Source organism: Nomia melanderi, chromosome 10 (genome assembly GCF_051020985.1).
Source record: "Nomia melanderi isolate GNS246 chromosome 10, iyNomMela1, whole genome shotgun sequence".
NCBI lineage: Eukaryota > Metazoa > Arthropoda > Insecta > Hymenoptera > Halictidae > Nomia > Nomia melanderi.
The window spans coordinates 8,042,398-8,069,036 of NC_135008.1; the positions used below are offsets into that span (position 1 = coordinate 8,042,398).

The 26,639-nt window shown below is 38.0% G+C and overlaps 3 protein-coding genes across 3 annotated transcripts in view; 2 read left to right on the forward strand and 1 right to left on the reverse strand.

Annotated features, from left to right (window-relative positions):
* The window catches only part of UBL3 (ubiquitin like 3), a 125,149-nt gene extending 117,489 nt beyond the window's left edge, over nt 1-7,660 (forward strand). Inside the window, exon 4 of the mRNA XM_031982942.2 lies at nt 30-7,660. Coding sequence (XP_031838802.1) covers nt 30-94 — 65 coding nt within the window. The 3' untranslated portion in view covers nt 95-7,660. The remainder of the gene's footprint in view (nt 1-29) is intronic.
* Nucleotides 7,661-11,090: 3,430 nt separating this feature from the next.
* On the forward strand, nt 11,091-19,244 carry LOC116429748 (uncharacterized). The gene is made up of 13 exons (XM_076371208.1): nt 11,091-11,242; nt 11,980-12,115; nt 12,202-12,270; nt 12,434-12,582; nt 13,202-13,363; nt 13,935-14,304; nt 14,683-15,107; nt 15,471-15,575; nt 15,639-15,904; nt 16,745-16,993; nt 17,813-18,047; nt 18,667-18,728; nt 18,804-19,244. Exons 1-12 carry the CDS (start codon nt 11,135-11,137, stop codon nt 18,700-18,702), a joined length of 2,310 nt encoding a protein of 769 aa, XP_076227323.1. The 5' UTR covers nt 11,091-11,134; the 3' UTR covers nt 18,703-18,728; nt 18,804-19,244.
* A 2,046-nt stretch (nt 19,245-21,290) lies between these two features.
* The window catches only part of hwt (SH2 domain-containing adapter heavyweight), a 165,779-nt gene continuing 160,430 nt past the window's right edge, over nt 21,291-26,639 (reverse strand). The window contains exons 7-8 of the mRNA XM_076371176.1: nt 25,378-25,497; nt 21,291-24,682 (exon numbers count right to left, since the gene is read on the reverse strand). Coding sequence (XP_076227291.1) covers nt 24,493-24,682; nt 25,378-25,497 — 310 coding nt within the window. The 3' untranslated portion in view covers nt 21,291-24,492. The remainder of the gene's footprint in view (nt 24,683-25,377; nt 25,498-26,639) is intronic.

The following is a 26,639-nucleotide window of genomic DNA, read 5'->3' on the forward strand; positions in this document are numbered from 1 at the left end:
TAAATAACAATCCGATTTCTCTGTTACAGATCAGAGGCAAAAAAGTAAAGGCGGCGGAAGTAGTTGCTGCTCAGCTTCCTGTCGCATACTTTAAAAACTCGCCGGCTGCCCTGGATCCCGTGAGGTGGTACAGCGCGAACCAGCGCCACGCGTTCAGGCTGAGCCATGGTTTCTAAGGTTTTATGCTGATGTATAATTGTTAGTGGCTGAGCTCGCGAGCAGTGTAGCGGATCAAAGCGAGGCGGAGCGGAGCGGGGCGAGGTGAAAATAATGGAAGAGAGGATAACGAGATCGTACCGTTTGTCACCGATCGCGCGAAAATGGTTTCGTAGGCTCGGCCGCGGCGCGCGCGCGCGCGCACGCGAGTACCGGAAACCACGGGAAGAATGATGGCGCACCGCCGTCCCGGACAAACGAGCCGATTCTCGTTCGTTTTACGTTTCTAGACGAACAAATTCCGGGAGCAGGATCTCGAATCATTTAGCGGCGTTGATCCTGGGAACGATGGACGGAAAGATCGACGTGCCAGAGCCAAATCACAGATGTATTGACACACACCACCACTCTCACGTACAGACACACTCACACTTATACATGTATACAGAGATACGCATACACACACCCATCACACGGCTATAGGATATGTTCGCCGGTAAATGGTGTACGTGGTAGGATCAGTGTGCACGCGCCGGGTGAGATCTATTGACAATTGCGATAAGGGACGTACGTGTCAGGATATATCGATGTGTATATACCCGGTGGCGGCGTGCGACGTCGGTACGCGTGACATCGTGGCGCGCACGCGTGTATCAGCGGCGTTGCGAAATTCGAACCGAACGTCACGCGTGCCGGGGAGTTTTCGTGTAGCGTTGCTCGTCCCCACCGTGAACCACTGTATCACTCTCGTGCGAGGGAGGACAAGCAGGATGAGAGTGGAAGAGGAGTATGGTAAATTAGTAAGATAAAATTTGGAAGAGATTAAAGGCGTGTTTTCGAGTGATCGGTAAGGAGATGATAACGCTCTCTCTCTGGTACGGCGCTACAATGCTTCGAAACTCAACCACTATCCGACTACCGCAGCGTTATATAGTAATTTACGTAGAACGGGATCGTGTGTGTATGTTGCGTGAGTATGAGTGTGCGTGTCCGCGTTTGAACGGTCGAGGAGAGAGTAAATTTATGTTGTGATATGCAGGTAGTGAATATATTATATATATATAAAATTATATTTATATATATATACATATATATTTATATATATATATAAATATATAAATATATATGTATAAATATATATTTATATATATACATATATAATGGTATGAGATATGTTGACACACAGTTAAACTCTCATACACGATAGACTTTATTATCATGAATTTAAAGTAATATTATGACGCCACTTTGAGAGTTTAGTATTCTGGATAAGATTACAGAGGAAACGAAAAAAAAAACATTGATGAACATTGGATCTCTAATGGTAGTTATGATTAAATAAAAACTCAAATATATTTCCTGTTAGATCCTTCATCTCCTTATCCAATCCCCACAGACCTCTATTCACCTTATCGTCGGTCCCACTCCCCCGTTGTTCCCCACTGACCCCTTGTACATCTTAAGGATTTTTGACCATCTATCTCCCCGAGCCTGCCCCACCCCACCCCCCCGAAACCCCCCTTTATTCTGTTTCCACCCGTCCAATTTTTAATCGATCGGGCCTAGAACGTGATTCGTCAGAGCCAACGATCAATTGAACGTTATAGGCAACTGTACCCTATACAGAAGTATTGATTATTATATAGTTAGGTACAACCAAACCGTTTATGATAAGTTGGTAGCCTATTCTATACTCGATCTATACTACTACTGTAATGTAACTATGACTCTTACCGATGCATAACACGTGTATATATATATAATGTTCTTACGTAGTGGAAACTCATCGGAATGAAGCAGTGTTATATTTAATTTATTCCGTGACGAGCCTCGGTGTCGTTTCGCGCGTTCGAGGTCTCTCTACCAATTTCACGGTATTCGCTCGACTCATGAACCCCTCGCCAGGCGGATTCCCTCGTGCAAACCGCAAATCGCCGGTTTTCCTAGCGATGTACAAAGAAAGCCACGACGCAGTACCTATTTTTCTGTGTAATTGCCCCCCCCCCCCCCGCGGATTTTATCACGGTTCCATTCGGATTTTAAAGAAACCTTTTATTTTATAAGAAGCGTTACGCCATACCGCAGAACGGAGGGAGTATAAATTTTACGGAAATCATGTTTCGCCGAGTATGCAATGACTTTTATTAAGCTTGTTCCAGCGAGATTAAATCGCTACCGAGGTCTCCGAACGTTCGTCTGTACGATGTTTTAAAAGTTTTAAGATGCGTATGAGGGAAACCTTTTATTCGCAACGAAATATTCAGATTTCGAGTATAAAATTTTGATTTTTCTGTTCGCACGCATGATTCTGGGGTCGCGGACGAGATGTCGCGGGAAATCAAAATGGCGGCAGCACCGGAACTGTTTTACTCTGTATTATCGATTGAATCGTTCGAAAGAAATCATTGGATTGTACATATTTATGCAGAATCATATTTTTCTAGACCGACTCGCAGGATGAAGAATGGAATTCTCTTAAAATTCTCACATTTCATTTGTACAGCTTCTCATATGCGTTAGAGGTGCATAAATCTTGCAGTCTGAAATATTTCGATGATCAAATTGCAGCGCGCGTATCCCTGAAAGATTATTTATGTAAAGGATGTACATAGGATGCTTGAAAATGTATTAACTTTTTTTAAGAACCGAACTCTATTTTATAATCATAACCATTACCCCGAGTGGTGAGAAGAATATAGAATAAAGGAAAGGGTTAGGTGTGCGAAACAGTTGTTTGTCGATCGAGAATTTTATTCGAACAATATACCGATGTAACGTGAATGCCTATGAACGGGTTTATGGGACTAGCGAACACCAGCGAACTTAACGTTTTATTATACCTTCGTCCGATTTGCGATCGGTGATTAATCGAGGTTTCGCAAGTACCACCTCTGTTTGTTCATACATTTCGTTTTCTTTTTTTTCTTCTTCATTTTCTATTCCCCTTCGTTCAACCCTCCCCCTCCGTCCCCCTTCTCTGCGTTTCTTTTTAATGGAGTAAACGTTAAGACCGTAGATTATCTCTGAAATGCTGTTTATAAAGTAACAAATTGTTTAGCGTGTAAGTTCTAACAAAGTTGCGGGGAATAAAAGAAAAAACACATCACACGAGGTAACGTAACGTGGACTGTCGGGAGACGAGAGAGCGGTCCAGAAACGTGTCCCGCCGAGCGCGGTATCCTGATCGCGTCGCGTTTAGACGCCGATCGATCAGCGATCGTTCGCCGAGGCGTCTAAACGGGATCGCGAAGATTTTCGTTTGTCGTTCGATCGCGGGGTAACGAAAAGAAGTGATCGAAAAAGGGAGAAAGGATGGACGGACGTCTCGAGAAGATAGAGAGCGAGTGAGAGAGAGGGAGAGAGAGAGAGTGAAAGAGAGAAAGAAAGAGAGAGAGAGAGAGAGAGAGAGAGAGAGAAAGAAAGAAAGAAAACCGCTCTGTAATAAGCTTGTTGTACAGTTCCTTTGACGTTGCAATATTACTTTAAAATCTTGGGAAACAACGGTGTAGTGGAGAAAAGAAGGGAAAGATTGAAAGAGGAATGGAGATCGTGTCGCCGGGAACCACCGTTCGCCGCGCGCGACCGCGCGTCTCTCTTCGTTTCGGGCGAGCATCGCTCCAAATATCACCTTTCGCGCGATTGTAACGGAATCGAGTGACAAAAGCGACGGAACAGTTTATACGGAGACAAGGGAGAAAGAGGGAGAGAACGGCAGAGACAGCGAGGAAAGGAACCGTTTCGTGTAGAACGCGTCCGGCGCCATCTTGTTTCGTGGGATAAGATTCCAAAATGGCCCTCCGTCTTTCTCTTTCTCGAACGCGCCGAGTACGCCCGTTATTCTTTGTTCGTTTCGTCGTGTCCTCTAACGAGCGCGATCACACGCGAGCACCGTCGAAACAGAAATACGTCGCGCGTTCAAGCTGTGCGACCGACGAGACGAGAACATGGCGGCACGGTATACTTCCGGGAGATCGTGAGACAAAGGGATATCGATATGTAACGTTGCATAGTGTATTATACGGTCGAGAAGAAAACGGAAAGAAAGGGGAAAAAAGGAAAACAGATAAGAATTTGTCGCCAGCGACTTTCTTTGCTGTTCGAACGAGTAAACGAGTAACGGAAACGTGCGAAAGATATCGAGGAGACGGAAAACGTGTTGAATAGGAAAACGAGCAAAAAAAAAAAGATGAAGTATATAAACGGTATTCTTAAACGCAGAGCAGAATTAAACGGAAGAGAAGAAATATGGAGAGCGAGAAGTGAAATACACCTGCATTAAACACAGTCTACGAGGAATATACTCACACTACATCATATCAAAATTCTAGCGGATAAGAGATCGGATCATAGGGATTTATTTGTACGCGCGTCTCGAGCATGCGATTCTCGTGTTCGCGCGGCAACGTACAAAAAAAAAAAAATAAATAAAGAGAAAAAGGAAAACGAAGAAAAAACGAATAACATTTGTTTCGATCACTTGACGTGTTGCATCGTGTTAAGGGAGAATCACAGGTTTAGCGTGTATTATACGAACCGTTTTAAACGCGAAACGAAGCCGATCAATTGGGTTTTTATTGCGTGTACGAGATAGATCGAGATCCTCGACGCGTGGATGTCCGTTGTGCGAGAATAGTAGTTCGTTTGAGACTCGTGTAAAAATGAGATGCACACATAGTACACACATTCACGTACATGGTACACCAACACACAAATACACGCATACACAGAGACACGCGAGGAAAGGAGCGAGAGAGAGAGAGAGAGATATGTTCTTTGTGTTCAACTATATACATAGAGCATAATATTTTTCTGTTCTGGAGAAAAAGAGATATGTTCCCGTCGTGGACTAAGAATAAACTGTCCCGCCTGAAGTTCTCTTGTTTTTGCGATTCGAACCGCTGTACAGTCAATTCAATTCATCCTCGAAATGATCGATCGGGTTCATTGATTTCACGATTGGCCAGAGTTGGGCGGAAATTGTTCCCCGCTAATTGAATAAGACATTCGCGATCCCCCGATCGTTCAAACGATCGCCGTAGCCGGGTCTAAGTCGGCCGATCGGAATGCAGTTACTCGCATCCTCGAACGGTACATCGAAACGTTAATCGTTCTTAATAAGACGCTACTGATTAAATCACACTCTGCCCAATTCTGCCAGCGATATCCGTCATTCTGAACAACTTGATCGCCAATCAATCGTATTGAACGCCAAGTATATCATTGATCATCGCGCTAGTGGATCGATAGAAAATGAGAAAAAGAGATTAGGCACGAGGAATCCTCTGTTACACGTCATTAAGAGGAGACGAGAATCGTGTCGCAGCTGATCGACGAGGCAAGTCGTCGCGGATGCATCAAATAGATATAAAAATCAAAATTACAGACGATCATTCACAACGGAAAGCCACGGATAATGAATTCCTAATACCTGGTAAGAAATTGCTAAAAATAAATTAACCGCTAGCACTTCGCTCGTAAACACATTCCACGACTGATGCGGATCCCCTTTCCTCCTTCCTGCTTTAGCAATTGTCCGCGATAATTGCCTTAACGCGCCGATCGTCGGGATTCTGATTAATTCAAATGTTCTCAATTTAAAATTCAAATATGTTCGTTATTTCTGATTATTGTGCCGTTATCGTTTTTACTTAAAACATTGGAAGCTTTGTTTTTAATGTGTTTCTCATGATACGATGCATTTGATAACTTCAGTTTCGTCAAGCTACATCGATGATCTGAAATAAATAGAAGAAAGAATTACTGGAATTTCAAGGAAAATTCGCAATGCATTTTACACTAGTATTTAACGCTAAAACTACCAGATTTCTTCATTTCGCAATTATTAAAAGGACAACAGATGTTTCTCTGGGAAATTATTCAAGAAATTGATTCATCGGTACGCAAACTGAATTATAAATCAACTAAAGTTTAAACAGTTGCAATCTTGAAGTTTCTATAGAGAAATTTCAAAAAGGCAATTTAACCGCTCGGTGGTTTTAGCGTTATGAATCTAATATTTTTCGTGAATTTCATTTAATATCATTTATCACGTATTCGCGATGGTCAGCGTGTTAAGGTGTCAGCGATAGTCCGAAAATCCGTGATAAAGTTGAAACGCGATCGTAGAACGTGTAACGGCGTAATAAATCGGTTCTGTGACACACTCGAGGGGGAGAGGAAGAACAAATGAGAAGTAAACTAAATGAAACTCTTGATCGAACGTCGGGATTCACGATTTCGGGGCGAGAATGGCGAAATAATAGTGAAGAAAGTGTACAAAGCGAACTATAATTTTATACGGAGATCGGGATGTATAATTTACCGAAAATCCGCGAACGTTGAAACTTGACGCGCACCACTTAGAATCAAACAACGCTGTTGTATAAAAATTCTGATCGTCCCTCCACTGTTTTCGAGTGGCCGAATGATCTCTGATCTTTCCATTGTTTTAAGCTTACCGCCGGTCCGACAACTGTATTTTTCTAGACGGTGACATTGCAAGGAGTAACAGATATTTGCCACGGCTTGTACGGTGACGTTCATCGTTCGAGAATACGTATTAGTGAAAAATATTCATTGAAGATACTCCTCGTGATTATTTCGTGTACAATATTGCGAGTAATTTGTACTTCGAATCGATTGAAACAATTATGAAACAATATTGGTTGGACGTCTGACAGATGTATTGTACCTAATAAAAGATTTGTGGAATTCTACGGACACCAGTAAGATAATAAAAAAATATTATACCGATCTAAAACAGATTGCTACGAATTTAATGTGCTATTATATGATTTACAATTACAATTTCGTTCGCGTTCCCAATGATATATCACTTAAACCGAACATTTGTATGTGTATAAGTAGCAAAATTAAGAATCACTCGAGGAGAAACATGATGATTCTCCATTCACATTTATATTAATTCTCTGATTATGTCGTTTCTTATTTCTAGACGTTTAACGGTAAGAATTATTTATAGCTTATTTATAAGTAGAGATGTAATGGGTGAATAACAGATGAAAGATGGGCTGATTTGATACTTATCCAAGAAATGCAAGTGATTCTTTAACGATCAAGATCTCGAACGTGAATTCACCCGTAGAAGCCGTGACAAGAACATCTCCCCGCGTACAGGCAAAACGAAATGGACAAAATCGAATGTCAACGGAAGAAAGTAAATTCAACTCGATTCTAATCGCCTAGAGTAACATTCTATTTATCGAATATTATTCGGTTCCCTTCGTTTCTAACGATTCTTTACCGACGGAATGTGTATCAATCCGAGAAAAGCCAACGCATAAAAGCTACTTTCCTTATAACCCCGTAAACTTGCTCCCCGGTGTCGAGTTAAAACCGTCTTCTAATCCTTCGATAAAGGAGAATGTGTAAAAAAAAAACAAAGAGAGAGAAAAACGTTTTTCAACTTGGCCGTCCTGCATAGAATATGGCGAATGTTAAATGCATTATTTGAAGGCTATCCTATTTATTGCCGTAACTGATCGATGCGTGTAAATTGTAACAAAGAAGAAAGAAAAAGAGAAAAAAGAAAAAATAGACGGAAAAGATGAAAGAGAAGGGAAACGATCTAACGTACTAACGCTGAAGGTGTAACGAAATGTAACACGCAATAATTTTTGTAGACCTTATGTTAATAAAACCGATGTTAAGAAATTCTGCCATATTGATTAAAAAAAGAGTAACGATTTTAAAGAGAACGATGAATCGAGGGGGGTGAAGCTCGTAAGAAAAATACTCACATATATATATTTATATATATTATTATTATTATTATTATTACTATATATACATATATATATATTTGTATCGATAATTATTTTACAGCATCCTGCGTGTTGATCCGAATATAAGTAGACGTTCACAGTGAACAATGGCCGGCAACAGTCAACTCGTGTCTCAGAGAATCCACTATTGAGTTCGCATTCGCTGAAACTCCACCCTCTTATCGGAACGTGACTTCGTGTAACGTATCATTTCAACGGAGTATCCTACCATATGTACATCTAACATAGAGTAAGGAGTACACCATGCTAATAAGAACGGGATGGTGGCAATGGTAAATGTTTCTAAGGAGAATCCAACTAGCGATAAACTGAATACCATACTCATCCACGCGAGAATAATTTCACGTGACTGTATACATGACATTCGTTTCATAATTCGAACGCATCTCTATTGCAAGCATTCCGAATCCCTTTTGGCTTTCTGATTTACAGTGTTTAAGTAATATATCATAATCGATGCGGTAGATGTTATACAAGACGGTATGTTATCGATGGTGCACCGTTAATCGACGAGGAAACGATTCCTCGCGAAAATCATCGTGGACGGTCTGGGGTAAAATTGATTAGGTCTTGGTTAGGTGTTATCCGATACAGCGATTCGTCGCATGCATTCGTCGTGAACATTCAGGGTCTGCGAAAGCATTTTACCCTAGACCTTTCCACTCGTTTTCCCGTGAAGCGTTTCCTGTTTGGCGATCGTGTCACTATGCTGTAACACCCTGTGCAAGATGTTTCGAAAGCACAAATGCGAACTGCACGACAGTGGAGCTGGTTAAAGGAAACGGATGTATTTTAATGAAAGTCGTTTGGAAGTCTGTGACACTGAACTGTGGATTTTGCAGAGTGCACTGTAAAATGAAGGGAGAACTTTTAACACGTTAAGGACCGCTGAGAAATCTATAAGACATACGCCTAGGCGCGCACGTTCTTAGGCAAGCCTGCGCGTTACTAAAATTCTCATTACTTTTTTATTTGTAAAATAGAGAAATCCAGAAATTGTAAAATAGGATGTATTTTAGGCAAGTATTAAAAAAAATTGGTTTTTAATGATTATCATAGAATTTTATTTAAAAGTGTGACATTGCGTGAAACATACGAGGCGCGAAACACGAGAAAACTCGTGAGCGGTCCTTAATGTGTTAAGATTTTCGTTTTTTTTTAATGTTCTTTCGAGGTTTCCAGTGAAATGTGGATTCTTTTATGTTAGCTTCTATGGGAGAATTTGGGAAATCTTTATTTGTATCAATATTCGTTACCTAATGTTTACTTACGGTATACGTAAGATAGTCGTAGAAGGGAAAAGGAGAAAGCAATTAATCGGTTTGCTGATTTCAAGGAATATTTATTATTGCACTGAAAAGAGTAAATCGTCGTTTCTTTCAATGAGCTCTTCTAGCTTGTACGCGTTGCACTGTGGTTTCGATGTGTCCTGTATATTTTATCGCTACTTTCAGGTAAAATACTCGCATGTAAATAGTGTGACGAGCAACTAAAACGAACAACAATGATCTTAGACGTTTATTCGACGGATATCTCGGACAGATACGCATAAGTTTCGTTGTGTGTTGCGCAAGGGGAGAGCAACCAACTTCTTACAACAGGGCACAGCGTAGCGATGCTGCGACGTGACAAAATATTTCTATAGAATAAAAGAAAGAAAAACGTAATTTTTACGATAAAACAGGCCCGGCGTGCACTGGGAAGAACGTGTCTCGTAATTGTTGATAATTTTTAGACAAGCGGACGTCCCGGGTCGACGTTCGCATACTGTGCCGTCTTGTAACGAACTTGTCTATATATATATATTATATTATACACATATATTATATATATATATATATATGTATATCGAGTGATTCGGGAACTTATTGTTAAGCTTGCGTTACACACCTCATTTGTAAATATTAGATATCATATTTTTGTCTGTAGTATAATGAGGATTTTAAAAACTGCAATTTATTCGGTTCATAGTATAAAGATATTAGATGAAGCTGGATACAATAATGGGACAAATGGAGCGTTGTCATTACTCCGGCTTGTAAATTATGTAATTCTACATGTGAAATAACATTTATTATAATACGCAATTACTTTTTGTAATTATTTCCGAGTCCGTTTACGTGTATCTTCAGTTGAATGCCTCGATGATGGATGAAGTAAAGAACAATGCTGCGAACTTGTGCATCGAGTAATGTTTAATGCAAGGTAAGTGTGGAAATTTTTATGATTCTAAGTTGTCACTTATATTTGTTACTTCCTTACTCATTTATATGCATATAATATAGTTAACATTCGTATTTTAGTCCTAGTTTTCTGAAGTCGTATTGAGCATGCTATTAAAAATCTGGGGCAGTATTTCATTTTTCTGTTATTGTCGGTACTTTATGGGATATCATGAAGACCCATAAAATACATGATAAACTGGAGATTCTCAGCTTTGACACTAGATTTACTGATATTTACTGTACAGTTTGTTCATTTAGATCTTAGAAATTAGAGGTTTAAGAGTAGACAATTGGGATACACATTTTCATAACTACGTTAATAAAAATCGACCCAACTATTTACCAAAGAATGCTTAGAAAATTCAGTATGAGTCAAATTGACTCGTTCCGTGAATCTAGTGTTAATATCGTGTGTGTAAAGTTAAATAATTATTACTGGTTTCTTCAGAAAATGAGTTAGGAACCATCCCAGCTAATTTAACACTAGAACTGCCAGATAGGTCGAAATGACCCATTCCTCATTTATTCTTCAAATAATGATTAAAACAGTTGATTTCTTAATATACGAATTAAAATATAACTCAACTGATATCTTGATCCACGTAGCTCTTTTTTATAAAAAAATGTTTAAAAATCAATTGCTCGGTAATTCTAGTGTTAAACAAACATCATCTTGCAGCGCAGACTTTCGTTAGAGTTGGAAATGTATTAATAAAGTAGCTAAACAATATCCCAGATATCTGCTCGAAATATTGTTCATGGAAATATGTTATCATAATTTCCTGGTGATAATCGAGATGGCGTCTGTTGACGCGACAAACGAAGAACGTTGCGTCCTTAAAATGACGTAGCCGAATGACATTTAGCTGTCAGAACTGCGAACAGTGTGTATTAATTCTTATTATGTTTCTTCGTCCTCTGCATTTCAAAATTTTCGAGTGACAAACGATGTCGGCGAAAGTTGCGAAACCTCCGCCACCGCCCGCTGTTAAGGATATAACAAGTTTGCAGGTTTCTTTGCCACAAATGCTAGATCTTGCTCTTGGAACACCGGAGGTACAGAAGCCTATCATTTTCTTGATTTTACGATAGTTGTATAAAACGAGTGGATAAGAGACACCTTAATGGTAGGTATCGTCGTTCACGTCTAGGTCGGAGCGGTGAATTTCAACATTCTTCATAATTTCCTTCACATACTGTTGCATCAGATTGATCTGAAATCGATGAAGGTTGAATATCGCGGTGAAGATGCGAATCGAATTAAGGTAGTCTTCCAGGAGTACTTAATTTTTTAGCAAATTAGTGTAAATTTTGAATATTCTTTTAACACTGTATCAGGTTTCAATCCTTGAGTTATAATTTTTGAATACTTGGAAAATTAATTAAATAGTAACGAAATGTTTTCCATGTATTACATTAATATTTCTCAATGCAGATGTTCTTGTGACATTCAAAAATTAAATATTGATAAATTTGTATAATCTTTGAATATTTGAAAAATTAATTAAATAGTAACGAAATGTTTTCCATGTATTACATTAATATTTCTCAATGCAGATGTTCTTGTGACATTCAAACATTAAATATTGATAAATTTGTATAATTTTTGAATACTTGAAAAATTAATCAAATAGTAACGGAATGTTTTTCATATATTATGTTAGTATTTCCCAATGCAGATGTTCCCGTAACATTCGAAAATATTGATAAATTTGTAAATTCGTAAAAATTTGATAAATATTATCTTATTATTTCACGGTAAGAATTATATTTATCAATTCCATCGTTTGCAGACGATGGTAACTTCCTTAAAATCAGGACCGTCCCTTTATTTTCAAGAGTACAGCGTTATCGACGGCTCGAAGAACGTGAAACAGCACACGCGCGACACCAACGTTGTAAATGTTACAGTCGATACAGTCACAGATGGTACAGCAATTTTATCGCTCGCGAATTGTTGACCACATAATATATATATATAATAACATATTGAACATCCTAATTATTTTTTACAGAATCGGAGAAAATAGAACGCGCAAAGAAATCAGCGAGCGCTCCATTAACGGAACGCGAACAGGGAAATGGTAATTACTTATAAAATTTCACTTCATCTGCATTGCAGCCATTTTTAAAAAATTTTTTAATTATCGGCGGTGAACTTAGATAAATTCGAAGAGTATAATAAAATTATTAACAGAAGATTTCAATGAAATTATTAATAGGACGTAACAATGTTTAATAATTTAGAAGATCAAACTGAAGTAAGGAAACTGAAAGGGACGAAGCAACAAATAGGAACTAAAGGGGATAGTGAACGCGAAACTGTAATATACGTGGAACCGATTGTCAATGATGTTATTCCTTCAGCTCTAGCAATTAAACGTCTCGAACATACCGTGAGCAATTGTACAACATTTTAAATTAAGAATTTGGAATTCTTATTTTTAGTTGTTTATTAATAACTAATTTAATTTATTTGTTTGATCAATTAACTAATAATTAATTTAGGTTAATTCTTTGATCAATTAACTAACAACTAATTTAATTTATTTCTTTGATCAATTAACTAATAATTAATTTAGTTTAATTCTTTGATCAATTGACTAATAATTAATTTAGTTTAATTCTTTGATCAACTAATTAATGATTAATTTAGTTCAATTCTTTGATCAGCTATATTCATAGTAGCAATATCGATTCATTCAAATAAATAGAGTAACTCAATTAACCCCTTGACCTACAATATCGTGTTAGACTCGCGACGAAAATTTTAAATTGATTTCGAAAAACCTAAGTATCATTTATTTGTTTTGAAATATACATTAAATGATACTTTTCTATTATCACCTGTTATCCTTCGTAGAATAAACGTCGATAGAATAATCAACAGAATTTGTTCTTTTCCTAATGAATTTGAGGATAAACTAATTACATCGATCGTAGTTAAAAAATAAATCGTAGAGCAAGGGGTTAACACTCACTGTTCAATTTCTTCTAATACGCATTCATATACAGGTGAACGAGCTTCAAAGACAATTCCAAGCACTCGAGGAATTGTCATCGAATTCAGAGCTCGTTGATCGTCTGAAGGGTAAACTTACGGATCCTCTGACAGATGTCTGGAATATTATTAACATCACGAAGAGACTGGATGCTAGTGAGCAAGGTATAGATAAGGTATATAATATTTATTAGCATATATTAATAAAAGCGTCGCATTAAAGAGAAAGATATGAAACATGTATCGACGAATCTAATATCTTCGATGGGAAGCAATATATTTTAACCCTTAACAGACCAATACCACATAAATAGCAGCAAAAATCATTTGATTAGTTTATCACTACTATTGTTGTAATATTTACAATTAACCCTTTGCGGTCGAATGCCGCCATAATGGAAACTTCGGGCTTCGATACCTAAATGCGAAACTTGCAAATGAATAATTCAATTAATCAAATGACAAGAGATTTGAAATGTTCTCTTTCTCTAGTATTTAATTATAACTCAGTTTTTCCAAAAGATTAACAAATTCTCGTCCGCAAAGAGTTAACACGTTAAGCATTGCGCAGGTCACTTCCGTGAATTAGTTTCCGCTTGTTATCTATGTTAGTATTGTTTAGCGGTAAGTAAACCTGAAATACTTCCGGCCCGATAAAGGTTAAATTATGATGAACGAATGATTACCTCAAACAATTGTCGTTCATCGTTATATGAAAATTGTGGAATGGTGTCATGTCGCTTCCAGTTGACGACAATGGTACAAGATGTGTTCAAAGACGACAAAATCGTGGAAGCGGCGCCAGAAGAGCCGTCGCGACTCGAGGAAAGATTGACGAACTTAGAGCGCGTTCTTAATAACTTGGAGAACACCGTTAGGAACTTGGAGGTAATCGCTGATGTGACTGACGAGGGCGGAGAGGGAGCGGTCACCGGGACAGAAACGGCGAGGGACGAAAAGGAAATTGGTGTGCAGCCTCGGGTTTCTTTGAGCCAGATACTCGGCGGAATAGACATAAAAGAAATGCAGGAAAACGTGACCAAGTTGCAGAAGAATGTTTCAACGATGCGGGGAGATCTGAAGAACTTGATGGAAAAGGTCGCTGAAATACAGACTGGTAATTCTTTCCAAATATTACCTTCCCTTGGATTTTTTATTCTTCGAGTTTCAACTGTTGGTAAAAGGATTTCATAAATATTCCACTTATTTTCAAATATAAATAATAATAACGAATAATAAATGTACATTTTTTGTAAACTTATTATTTTATTATTATATAATGCACTGTTATTTTATTATTATATAATGCAATATTATTATTTTATAATACACAACAAATTTTTCAAAGTTTCTTAATCGCTATTGACAACAAATTGAACAATTGTGAAACATTCGATGATACAAAGAACGAGTTCTAAGGGTTTCGCAGTATTAAATCAATTGTAGCGCAGTTTGCGATTGTTGTTTGTGAAATGATCGAAGCAATTTCGAATAGAAGACGAAACGGTGAAGCGCAAGGAAGAAAAATCGGAGGAAAAAGGAGAAAAGCAAGAAGCAACTGAGTCGGGGACAGAAGGAGAACCAGTGGAAGAAGAATCTGAAGAAACGGCTGAGCCAGTTTTATCGAAGAGTCCTGTGAGCCCTAAAAAGACGCAAAAGGATGTGGACACTGTGGATCTCGGAGAGTTTACAGACCCAAATGAGATGAAAGTCATGAAAGAGCGTATCTTAAAGTTGGAGAAAGATGTGATTTGCTTGCAGGAGAAAGTAAATAGCGCGCCAATGGCCGGCGTCACTGGTAGCCCGGAGCTCGATGAATTAGTTTCGAAAATTCAAAGTGTCCAGACTGATATGGAGAAATTGAACCAGACCGCGGACCGACTGATCGATGACAGAGAGAATCGTGAAATGCATCTTAATGTGAGATACTAAGAACCAGTGAAATTTTATTTCTATTCTTTTTATCGTCTTTCTATTTTCTCGCCTTCTTTCCTTTTATTTCTGGATAAAATATTCTTCCAAGTGATACAGTATATATTAACTTAATCTTTTTAAGTAATTTCTATGATAATTTAATCGTTTCTTTCATCGCTAATTTTAATTTCAATTAATTTTTACAAAACGAAATTATCAGTAGATGTAATTCACTTTTTGCGGGCCTTACTGGAGCAACATAAGGCTTACATTTCTATGATAATTTAATCGTTCCTTTTATTACTAATTTTCATTCAAATGAATCTTTACTAAACGAAATTATCAGTAGATGTAATTCATTTTCTGTAGGCCTTACTGGAGCAAATTGAACTTCTGAAGACGATAAAAGCGGACAGGGAAGATCTCGAGGATGCACTGGCTGACAAAGCTGACGCTCAAACAGTGCACAGAAAGGTTGATAAATGTCCTATCGCTAATTGCTGTAATTACGTGTGTAACGTCTCATATTTTTCTCAGGTCTCGTACGATCAATTCGACGCTGCTTGCGATGACCTCGCTCAAGGTCTCGAGGACGCCATTAACAAACTGGGAACACAGGAATCGATCTGGCAGCAAGCTCTGGACGAAGTGCAGAAGGAAATCGAGGGGAAAGTTGACAAAATAGAGATGACGCCGTTGAAGGATTTCGTGAGCACGAAACTGAAAGCTGTTCAGGACAAACTGAGGAGCGTCGCTCAAATGGGACAGGACACTGATGCTGCGGGAACTAAAAAGCTACTCAGGTAACGCTAAAATGAGACGTGACATGAGAATTAACCCTTTGCACTCGAGAGGCGACTCTCAGTCACCATTTGATTTCATATAGTAAAATTGTAAGGTCATATATAATATTAAGCTTTGTATAATGTATCGGAATGTGAAGTATTGGAATAAAATTACTTTGTTTCTTGATTTATATATGTTTTCTCATCGGTTGGTTTCAAGTAACGTCGTCTGTATCTTACCGGAAAACGTTGAATATTTCTAGTGGAAAGTTTTCGAGTGCAAAGGGTTAACACGTCGACTGCCCACGGTGGTCACCGATGACCGGAGCTTCCAAATTGCTTGAAAACAATTACAATAAGAAAATTGATATCGAATGAAAATATTTAATAATACAAGAAACTACATAATAGTGTAATATGAGTACTGTATTACCGAAACATTAATAATTTTTTCTAATACTATTTTCCTCTATCATAAAGGAATAAATCTTACTATAACAAACCGCTCGAAATTCTTGTGGCAGTCAACGTGTTAAAGGAAATACTAGTTGACAAAGTATTAGGTAACCAAAAGAATCTTACAGTGTTTGGTAGAATTCGGGAAATTCCAAGATTTTTATAAAAATCGAATGTACAAAGTACATCGTTGAAAAAGGTATAATGGGTTATTATTTTAACAATTAAAACATTTTTGTTTTAAATTATTAATTATTTTAACAAGCTACACCAATTTTTCTGGCTATTTAATATATATTATTATTTAATTGGTTAATAAATTGTAAATTATTTAATTGATTAGTTATTCTTTAAACGGTGTGTGATGTAGATTTATCAGGATCTTATACGAATGTTTACTAGGGACGTGCAATGCATATCCTGCGACAAGAACGTGGTAATGAAGATGCAGGACACGAACAAATTAAAAATGGAACCATTCCCGTGTGGCATCAGTATGAAGCCGTATCTCACCTACGAATTGGATCAAGTTAGAAAACAGCATAGACGCTTGCCTCACAGCAGAAATATGATTCAATTTGAGGCAGCCTTGCAAGAGGAGGCGAAGAAGCAAAAATCCGCGAGATCAGACAGGCTTGTAAAAACACCTAGGTGCTTGAAGGGGAAAAGTCTGTTACTTGTTTCACAACCTATACTTAATCAACTTTTCTGTAATCCTATAAAATTATAGTTACTTCTATAACATTCCCTATAATTTTATTAGATTATAGTTAATCCTATAAAGTGTCCTACAATTCTGTAAAGTTATAGGTAATTGTATAACTTTTCCTATAATCCTATAAGATCGTAGTTAATTCTATAAATGTTTCTTTAATTCTATAAAATCATAGTTAATTGTATAACTTTTCCTATAATCCTATAAGATCGTAGTTAATTCTATAAATTTAATTCTATAAAATCATAATTACTTGTATAACTTCCCCTATAATTCTATAAGATTGTAGTTAATCCTATAAAATTTCCTACAATTCTATGAAATTACAGTTAATCGTATAACTTTTCCTATTATCCTATAAGATCACACTTAATTCTATAAACGTCTCTTTGATTCTATAAAATTATAGTTAATTATATAACTTTTCCAATAATCTTATAAAATTATAGTTACTTCTATAACTTCCCCTATAATTTTATAAGATTGTAGTTAATCGTATACAATTTCTTATAATTCTATAAAATTATAGTTAATCGTATAACTTTTAAAATTATAATTAATCGTGCAAATAGTACAGAGACAAACTCAATTCGTTTTTATTTATAATTTAAAATTCATTGCATAGTACAAGACAAACCTTCAATGATATTCATTTGCAGAGAAATGTGAAAGCCTTTTCGAAATTATTTTAAACATCTTTTTACTACAATTTTGCTATGATTATTTCCGTATGGCAATGGATACCAAATTTGCAGAGATCACTTGTGCAATCGATATTGCGGCGGAAGTCACACGGTTACGACGCCTCAGCAGAGAGTGATGCGAATGGGTCACTTTATCAGTCAGTGGGGGCCGGAAGTGGTGCAGTTGACCGAAGGAATGATAAAGGGAACAGACGGAAAGCTGTATAGGGGTCGACCGCCACCTGGAAAAATTGACGTTTGCGGACCTGCCTATTGTCAGGACAACGGAGACGAAGTAAAAGCTTCGGTAGTTATTCTTGAGTTTACTAAAGAGCATTAAAAGAGAAAATTAACCCTTTGCGGACGAATGTCGACATTTTGGCAGGATGAAAGTTTCATATTTGGAACGCTAAGGTGCAAACAGATGATTTAATTACTCGAACAGCAAGAAATCAGTACGTAGTTTTCTGTTTGCAATTATGTAAGCAATCGATGTATAATTTAGCTTCATTTGCTGACCGTTTTCTGTACTTCGAGGAACTTTCGTCCGCAAAGGGTTAATGAAGCGTCATTTAATGAAAGGAGGTCACTCGAAATGAAACTTAGGATCTGAGTAAAAATGTGATTTTCCATGTTTTCAGAATTAAGCAGAATATGGAAAATGTAATTTTCTGTTCCTCATTGAATTTTTCAAAAATTTCTTCACGAATTAAGATAATTTTATTAATGTACAGTGTTTAGTTTTGAATTGATAGAGAATTGTATGTTTACGAAATAATTATTTAGGAACGACCATTATCCGGTGCTACGTCTTCTCGAAAAGCTGCGGAGAAACAAGCATCGATTGTTCCAAGTAAATTGTAGCTATTTCAAGATTATACATGATGAAAATAATAACTCAAATGCGTTAAACGTCGTTTTTATAGAAAGAAAGAGCTCAAAAAGGGTATCTAATGGTGTAGCTAGAGAAACTCCGGCGACAGAAGAGGTACAGCTGACAAAATCGTTAAATGCAGATAGATTCGAAGAACATTAATTAATAATCCTATATTTTTATTCGTAGTTCATGGAAGAAGTGCAAATGAAACAGACAGGTGAACAGGACAAAGAAGGAATGCGTCATCGAAGTTTGTATTCGGATCAAATGTATCATTACGAAATGGTGCAGGAAGAAGAAGACGTATATGGCTAATAAAAATTCAATTGAATGGTCAATTCGCTGGTCTCGTGAAAATTTTATAATTATATTTTCAAAAATCTCTCTATAAAAAAAAAGAAGAAAACCAATTGTTGATCTCTCGTTACTTGAAACGATACACATCGAAGTTCAGTCGCCATTACTGTGGCGCTCGATGGTCGAGTAAAGTTTAAAGAATATTCTGCCACGACAGTTATAAATTATTCGATAATAAATACTTAACACTAGAACTATACCGGGTGGGTCAAAACGACTAATTCCTTATTTTTTCTGTTAGAATGACTTCAAACGTACAGATACTTCTTTAAGAAATGGTTAAAGAAGGTGATTCAGTAATACCTAAACTGAAGTATAAACCAATTGAAATGTTAATAAATTCACGCATATAGCTTTTATAAAGAAATTTTCAAAATACGGTTTAACAGGTTGAATGATATACAATACTAAATTATTTACAATATTTGTATATTAAATTATTTAATTGAATTGCGTTGTTATTGTCGCAGGTATGTTCTGATGCATATCACCACGTTAGATAGCATTATTTCCAATATAGAAATGTTTTCAAATAATCCTCGTTTAACATGTTGAATGCCGCACGATTTCATAGAGCAAAATACACAAAATGAAAAAATATAATATTAAATCATTTGATTGAATTGTATTGTTATTACTGCACGTACGTCTGGCTGAATGTCACCGCAGGCAGTATTATTTATAATATAGAAATGTTTTCAAATAATCATCGTTTAATTGAATGAACTATTGTAATTCGATTTGGTTGGGGGTCACCGGTGACCCTCATGGCATTCGACGTGTTAATTGAGGAAATTGCAGTAACTGAATTTGGGTGGGGGTCACCGGTGACCCCCATGGTATTCAACGTGTTAAGTGCTCGGTAGTTCTACTGTTAACAGAGGAACGAATAAATGATCACACGATAAATAATACAAGACTACGATAGTCGTCGAAGGGTGAAAATAAATAAAAGAGAACAAGCAACCACAGGATCAACGGAAATCACCGTACAAACCCGTTCTTTTATTAAATGTTTTATTATTAAGAGGGAGTTTCGGAGTACACAAGACTATCTAGTGAAGTCGATTTGGAACATCGGTGGTCTGTCATGCTAAAACAAAAATACTGAATCGCACCGCGCACTGCGACCGCACTAGATCGCTCTTCGTTATTGCACATCACACCGTTCGAGATCCGTTTACATGAAAGATGTGTACACAGCGCTCTCGAGTGTATAATTATTAATTATTAATCATATCGGACTTATCTCGTATAACTCGGTTTGCCTCCGATCGCACACGGTTGTGTATATCTCCTATATATATAAAGGACTATACGGTAATATCCGGTAATATTACTGTATATATTTATATATATATATATATGTTCATGTATACGTATATCGTGTATATACGTTGGAGCTAAACGCTACGTCATATAAATTTCAAGGTACAGGAAGTATCTACAAAGGTTTTTACTTCTACCACATAATTCACGGCTTGCCTAGGTTTCCGTTTTCCCTCCTGTGTTTTACCATTTTTCTTGGCAATTTGCCGCCGATCTACGTGTCGCTAATACCTAGAAGAAAGATTACCATGAATTTACCACGCTACGATCTTTACGGGCGAAATTAACAGTGTACACGGGAACCGTTACGCAAGACCATCGGCTTAACGACAAAATTGCAATAAATATAATGTCAAATAAATATATATATTTGTGTGTGTGTATATATATATATATATAGATTATACTTTTTTTTTTCTTTGTAATCGTTCGTTAGGAGGGGGACAATATAATGTCTTAAACGTTAACATGGATATGCATTATTGATTACAGTTAATAATACTGGCAGCTTAAAGTACAACGTGTATGTCCCTATGAGTACGCGTGTACGTGTTCCGTGTAGGTGTGTTTCGTGTAACACGTGAAACTCATTGGAAAGAAACGATTAATTGAAACCGAAGCGAAAGGAGAATCGGATCTGTAAACGTCGTGTAGTGTGGAATGATGTGGAGTACGGGTTAGCGCGACGATTCGCCCCGGATTAGCGTTAACGGAGTTATATTCGCTTTCTCTTTCCCGCGAATATTGTGTACAATTTCATTGTGTCCGAGTTGCAATAGTCGGCGGTTCGTTTCGAAGCGAAATGAATTACTTGCTGGAATGGCAATGGTACTTTCCTCGGATTAGTGTTCGTTTCGAGTCACGCTAATTCAGAACTTAGTATAGATTTGTAACGAATGAGGAGGTACTGAGGAAAAGCGAATACCAGTGTTTCACGTGCGCTTCTTAAATAATATGTATCGCTAAAGGAAACTTTTAAAAAAGAAATCGAGAAGTATCTGTATTTCAATAAAAAAGCTATTAATATTACAACAAACGGATAATTGTATCTCATACTTACGAAGTAAATAAATACTACAGTTCAAACAGTACATAAACAGTATAATAAACAATTGTATTCGTAACATGTACTTCGAATAACTATGAAAAACATATTCTTTCCCTTCGGCAACGCTGAACAATCTTATAAAAAATCAATAGAGTAGTGGTAAAGAGAAGAAATCAAATTGAAACCGTTAGACCATTACTGCTTGATTAAAACACAGATTTGCTTTTTCTCAGTAACGTTCGACAAGAGAAAAGAAAAAACATTCCGGGATACTAAGTACGTTAATCGGTGAATTAAGTATACTAGTGTCGCGGGTCCTAATATATCCTACAGAAAGTTACAATTAAAATCTTTGGTTACGCGTCGCCGGTGCCAGCGACGAAACTAAAATTCCGCTCACAACCTGGCTGCGAATCGAGACCCTTAGCACGAAATAATTATTGTAACACCACGGACGTCTCTCGTGTCGCGGCGGGCCGCGCGCCTCGTTGCTGGACTACCCGAAACATCTCGTTACAGCGACTTAATAGTTACCGTTAGTGCTAAACGCTATAATTAGCAATATTGTTATCGTAATTACCGTAATTAATTTTAATCAGTATTATCGTTATGCGCTATGACTATTATCAGTATTAATATAATTATTATCGTTACCAATAATCGTACGTACGAGAATATTGCACACAGCGACCAACAGACACGGATAAAGGGAACTAAGTAACAGATCACAGGTAAAACTAGGCTATCTCTGTAACAAATTGATATCACATGAAAAAATATGTATCGGTTGCCTCTTCTCACAGAAAAATCTCCCCAAAAATAAGAGACTGTCGGACGGATGACTCGGTTGGACGAGCCATCGACGATTCGGATCGGCTGACCCCTCAACCGTTGCCCTAACGACGCGACATCGTGCTTTAACCTCTCGCCCCTCCCGCTCAAAGGTCAGCCTGGACGAATTAAACAAATTCATTTCCGCGTCCACAATCCTCTCCCAGTTTCGCACGCTCGCAAACACCAACGTAAAGAGTATATAATCTGTCGATCAGCTCGCTGGTCCTGAGCCTAACCGCTTGTCGACGACGACGAGCAACTTAAGAACCCTGACTAAATGATCTTACGATTAGCGGTAAAACTGTTTTTGGCAAATTTATGAACGCCCAGCTGCTTAACGGATTCGCTGCCACCAGGACAATGTTAGAGGCGTCGATCCCTACTTTCGGGGTCTCTGTACGTTATGATTAGACTGCGGATCTTCGTGCGAATCCAACTGTTTAAGAACACAATTCGAGTTATAGAGTTCCGATGGAAAATGGTTCCTCACGACCAACGTTATAAGAAGCATTACACTTTGTATATTTTATCCACGAATCAATGCAATTTTCAACATATCTCGTAAATGCACACGAAGTGTCTTCGTCAAACCTTGTCATCATAACGTAAAGACCTTCAGAGAACAACGTCAAAATGAAAATCCTTCTCCGTTGACCCCAACTTTCGCGTTAGAACTAGCTGATAACGAAGAGCATCGATGAAAAGCGATGTCTATCTTTGATTTCACGTGAGCGACTTATCAGCCGGTGTCCTTTGGCGCATCGTTGACACGCTGCGTATCAACGATGCTATTGGCAGCGAAGACGCTAAGCCGCGCGTCCCTCCATTCGTTCGCTCCTCGTCGATCCGTAGTCCTCTCGCACGAACGTGAAACGCAAACTTAGCTCCGTTTTCTTTGGCTTCCAGCTCCAGTCGCGGTGGCCGCGCGGGCCAACCGCGTTGTGTTACTTACCTAAATACGTATCATCTCGCGCCCCGTTAGATTATCGGCTTGTAAGACAACGAGTCTGATCCCATCGATAGTTTCTTACATGAAACCCGTGGCCGCCCAGCCCACGAGCATAAGGAACAACCATTTTGTAAAGCTCTTGCGACAACCCTACACGAATCCTCTTCCACTCAGGACGCCGGACTCCTAGATTCTTCGACACTTCTCAGCGAACACGGAGTTTCTCTTTCTCCTCTGGCTCCCGAGTCATTGGCCGTCACGATTTCCCGTGATCCGATCACCGCGAAAGCTGCCCTGCCGACCAATCGACCGCGGGGGATGAACTCTAGATCCACTACGCGAAAATAAAGCGCGCGAGATACAGGCTCGCGATAAGAATTCTCTTTTCTGGGGAAGACGAGACTGATCCGACCTCGAAGCGTCGTCATCGCTGGACTCCGCTGTTGCGTCCGTATCCTTAGTACAGTCGTGCCCGTTTAAGCGTCGCTCCTCTGCCCGCTTTGCGGTCGCGAGTCGATGAAAATTGTAGCAATCGTTGGTATATAGAATATTAAATTAGAATTCAAGTATATTGGTACATCAAAATATACCGATTTCGTGAAACGAATGTTTGAATTTTCGTGTACGTTATAATAATTCAATACTAATCAGGAGCAATGATGTCGAAGGTAATATTGATAATAAATGAATGAAACACGAAGGAAACGATACGGTTTCAGATTATAATAATCTAGATAAATTAACTATATAATTTCTGACCGATTCTGTGTCTCCAAGGTAAACAAGTATCTACCATGATACTTACCCGAATAACGGTCGCGTCGCGGACCCGACTCGACGACAGTTAACCGGGCAATACTGTACTCCGAATGAAACTGATCGTTCTCTATCGCTGACGAAGTTGCTCGACGAACGGACATGCAACCGTAAAGGATTTAGGTGAACGAATACGATGTAACGCCGAGGTCGCTCGCTCTCCGAGTTCACAGAAACTCCTCGCTGATTTGTACTGTATTTCTATTCCCGTCGGGCGCAGAGTTCCAATTGTCGACTTCGTTCCCCTCCACGTTTCGTCGATCAGCAATCTCGGAAGCTCGGAATGTTTTGTGATTAGCGGTGGTCTCGTAAAACGCGAGACGGCGTGGGGAGGGGAGAAATCGTGGGAAATGTTCTCATGGAAGTGCGACGCGTGTCGGCCGCTCGGTGTCGGTGGATTTTCCGTGGAGCAACGATCTTCTGTACACAGGAGAAGGTGCGTAGGTACGCTCTCGAAACGTTCCGGTATCACTGAATCTCATTGAATAAACGGGATATCAAAAAGATTGCGGAGCGCCTTAAACGGCGCTACGATAGATGCGCTACAAAAGCTGCGCTATGACCGGATGCAGAAGACACATGTGCTCGGCGCCGCGTATCGGAAGACGGTTCACGCTGAAGTGCCGGACCATTTCCGGTATACTGTCGAACGGCTTGCTGAACTGGCCGAGGATGTACGCGTTCAACTCCTCGTTCTTCTGGATACGCATGTGCATGAAACCGCGCGCGCTTCTGGAATGTTTAATAAGAATTATGTTTATTGTTTCAATTGATGCATTCGATTGGCGAGAATAGGAGGAATTTAATTATTTCGGTGCGTATGTTCGATTCATAGGGAAAATTTGATTGTTCCAGTGAATACATTTGATTGATAATTAAGAAAATTTGATTGCTCTAGTTTGATTGTTGATAATAAAGAAAATTTCATTGTTCTAATTAATATATTTGATTGATGGTAATAGAGAAAATTTTATTATTGCAGTGAATATATTTGACTGATAATTAGGAAAATTTGATTGTTATAATTAATACATTTGATTGATGACAGCACAGAAAATTTAATTATTCCAGTGCATATATTTGATTGATAATAAGAAAAAAGATTTGACTGTTCCAATTTGATTGACAATATTTGATACTGAGGAATGTGGAGATTGAAAGATTGACAGTTCAGATAAACTGACCCCATCATTGGCCAAACCGGGTACCTCCAATTTATGAAGCTTTTGAAACTTTATCGTTAAAACACTTTATCGACCATTTTTATTTTATGGAATTAACCGATTTGTCCAGTGAGTAGTTCAACTGAGACACGAGAATAAATCCTTTGTAGTATGTTTGCATCTTTTAGTATGCTCCATGAAATCCAATTGAAGAATGAATGAATGTAAGAGGTAACGAATAAAGTGTACAGTTGTAAAGCTTACTTCAATGACAAAGAGTAATCCTGTTTGGTCGATTCGCTGTTCCTCACCAGGTAACTTCCTTCCCTCAGAAGTCGTAGGACAGCTTCTGCCTCGATTCTCGTGATGGATCCGTGGTACCATCTGCAAGGAAACGAACAAACTTTTATCTGCTCGGAACGATGTCTGATACTCGGAAACTTTCACGGTATATATTAGACACGCTCTGTTAGCCTTTGAAGATCACTGAATTCAAGGTAAAAGAACAATAGAAAAATACACAGTGAAACAATGTAAAGAAATGAAGGGAAAAAAATATAGAGAACAGCAGAGGAAGAAATAAACTATGACAATTAGAATTAACTAATAATATTATAACACAAATTATATGACAATGTAATAAAACATTACACTACGAAAATGATATAAAAATACAACAATAGAAAATTACACCACGAAAATGATATAACGATCTAATAATCCTCAAAGTAACACAGTCGCCAAAAATTTCCTACTCATTACCACTCGAATAAGTCTAAAATTAACGCAACAACCATAATGCACTTACTCAGCTGCAACTAAACACGATTAACCCAACGCATTTTTGCCATTTCTTAAAAACTAGTTAACGCCCTTTAACACGTTAAATGCCGTGGGGGTCACCGGTGACCCCCAACCAAATTAAATTACTACAGTTCACTCAATGACACGACGATTATTTGGAAACATTTCAATATTACAAATAATGATACTCAATTTCGTAACATTCAACTAAAAGAACGTGCAATAATAACAATGCAATTCAATCAAATGATTTAATATCATATTTTTTCCATTCTGTGTAATTTGCTTTATAAAATCGCGCGGCATTCAACGTGTTAACCGGCCACTTTCCGAGCGGGATGAGGGCAAGGTACGAGTATGGGGGAATTCTCGAAGTTTCGATGGGACGCGGAAATTTCCTTCGGGTCGACTCTGGTCTGGAAGTGTCGTCATGCGCATGTTTTAGCCGATCCTTCGGAAGACCTAGTTTATGACCTGCTCGGTTATTAACACTAAAATTACCGAAGGGGTCAAATCGACCCACTTGACAATTTTTATTCTGCAAGTATTTCAACGACGAAAGCGTTTCTGCGAAAGATTTTCAATTAAATTTATGGATCTGTAGAGAAATCCTTAAATTAAGAAATCCATTGCTTTAATTTTTATAAAAAATTGGGAACAAATCACTCTAATTGCTCGGTAGTTTTAGTGTCAAGACGGATGAAACGAAAATCTAAAGCCAT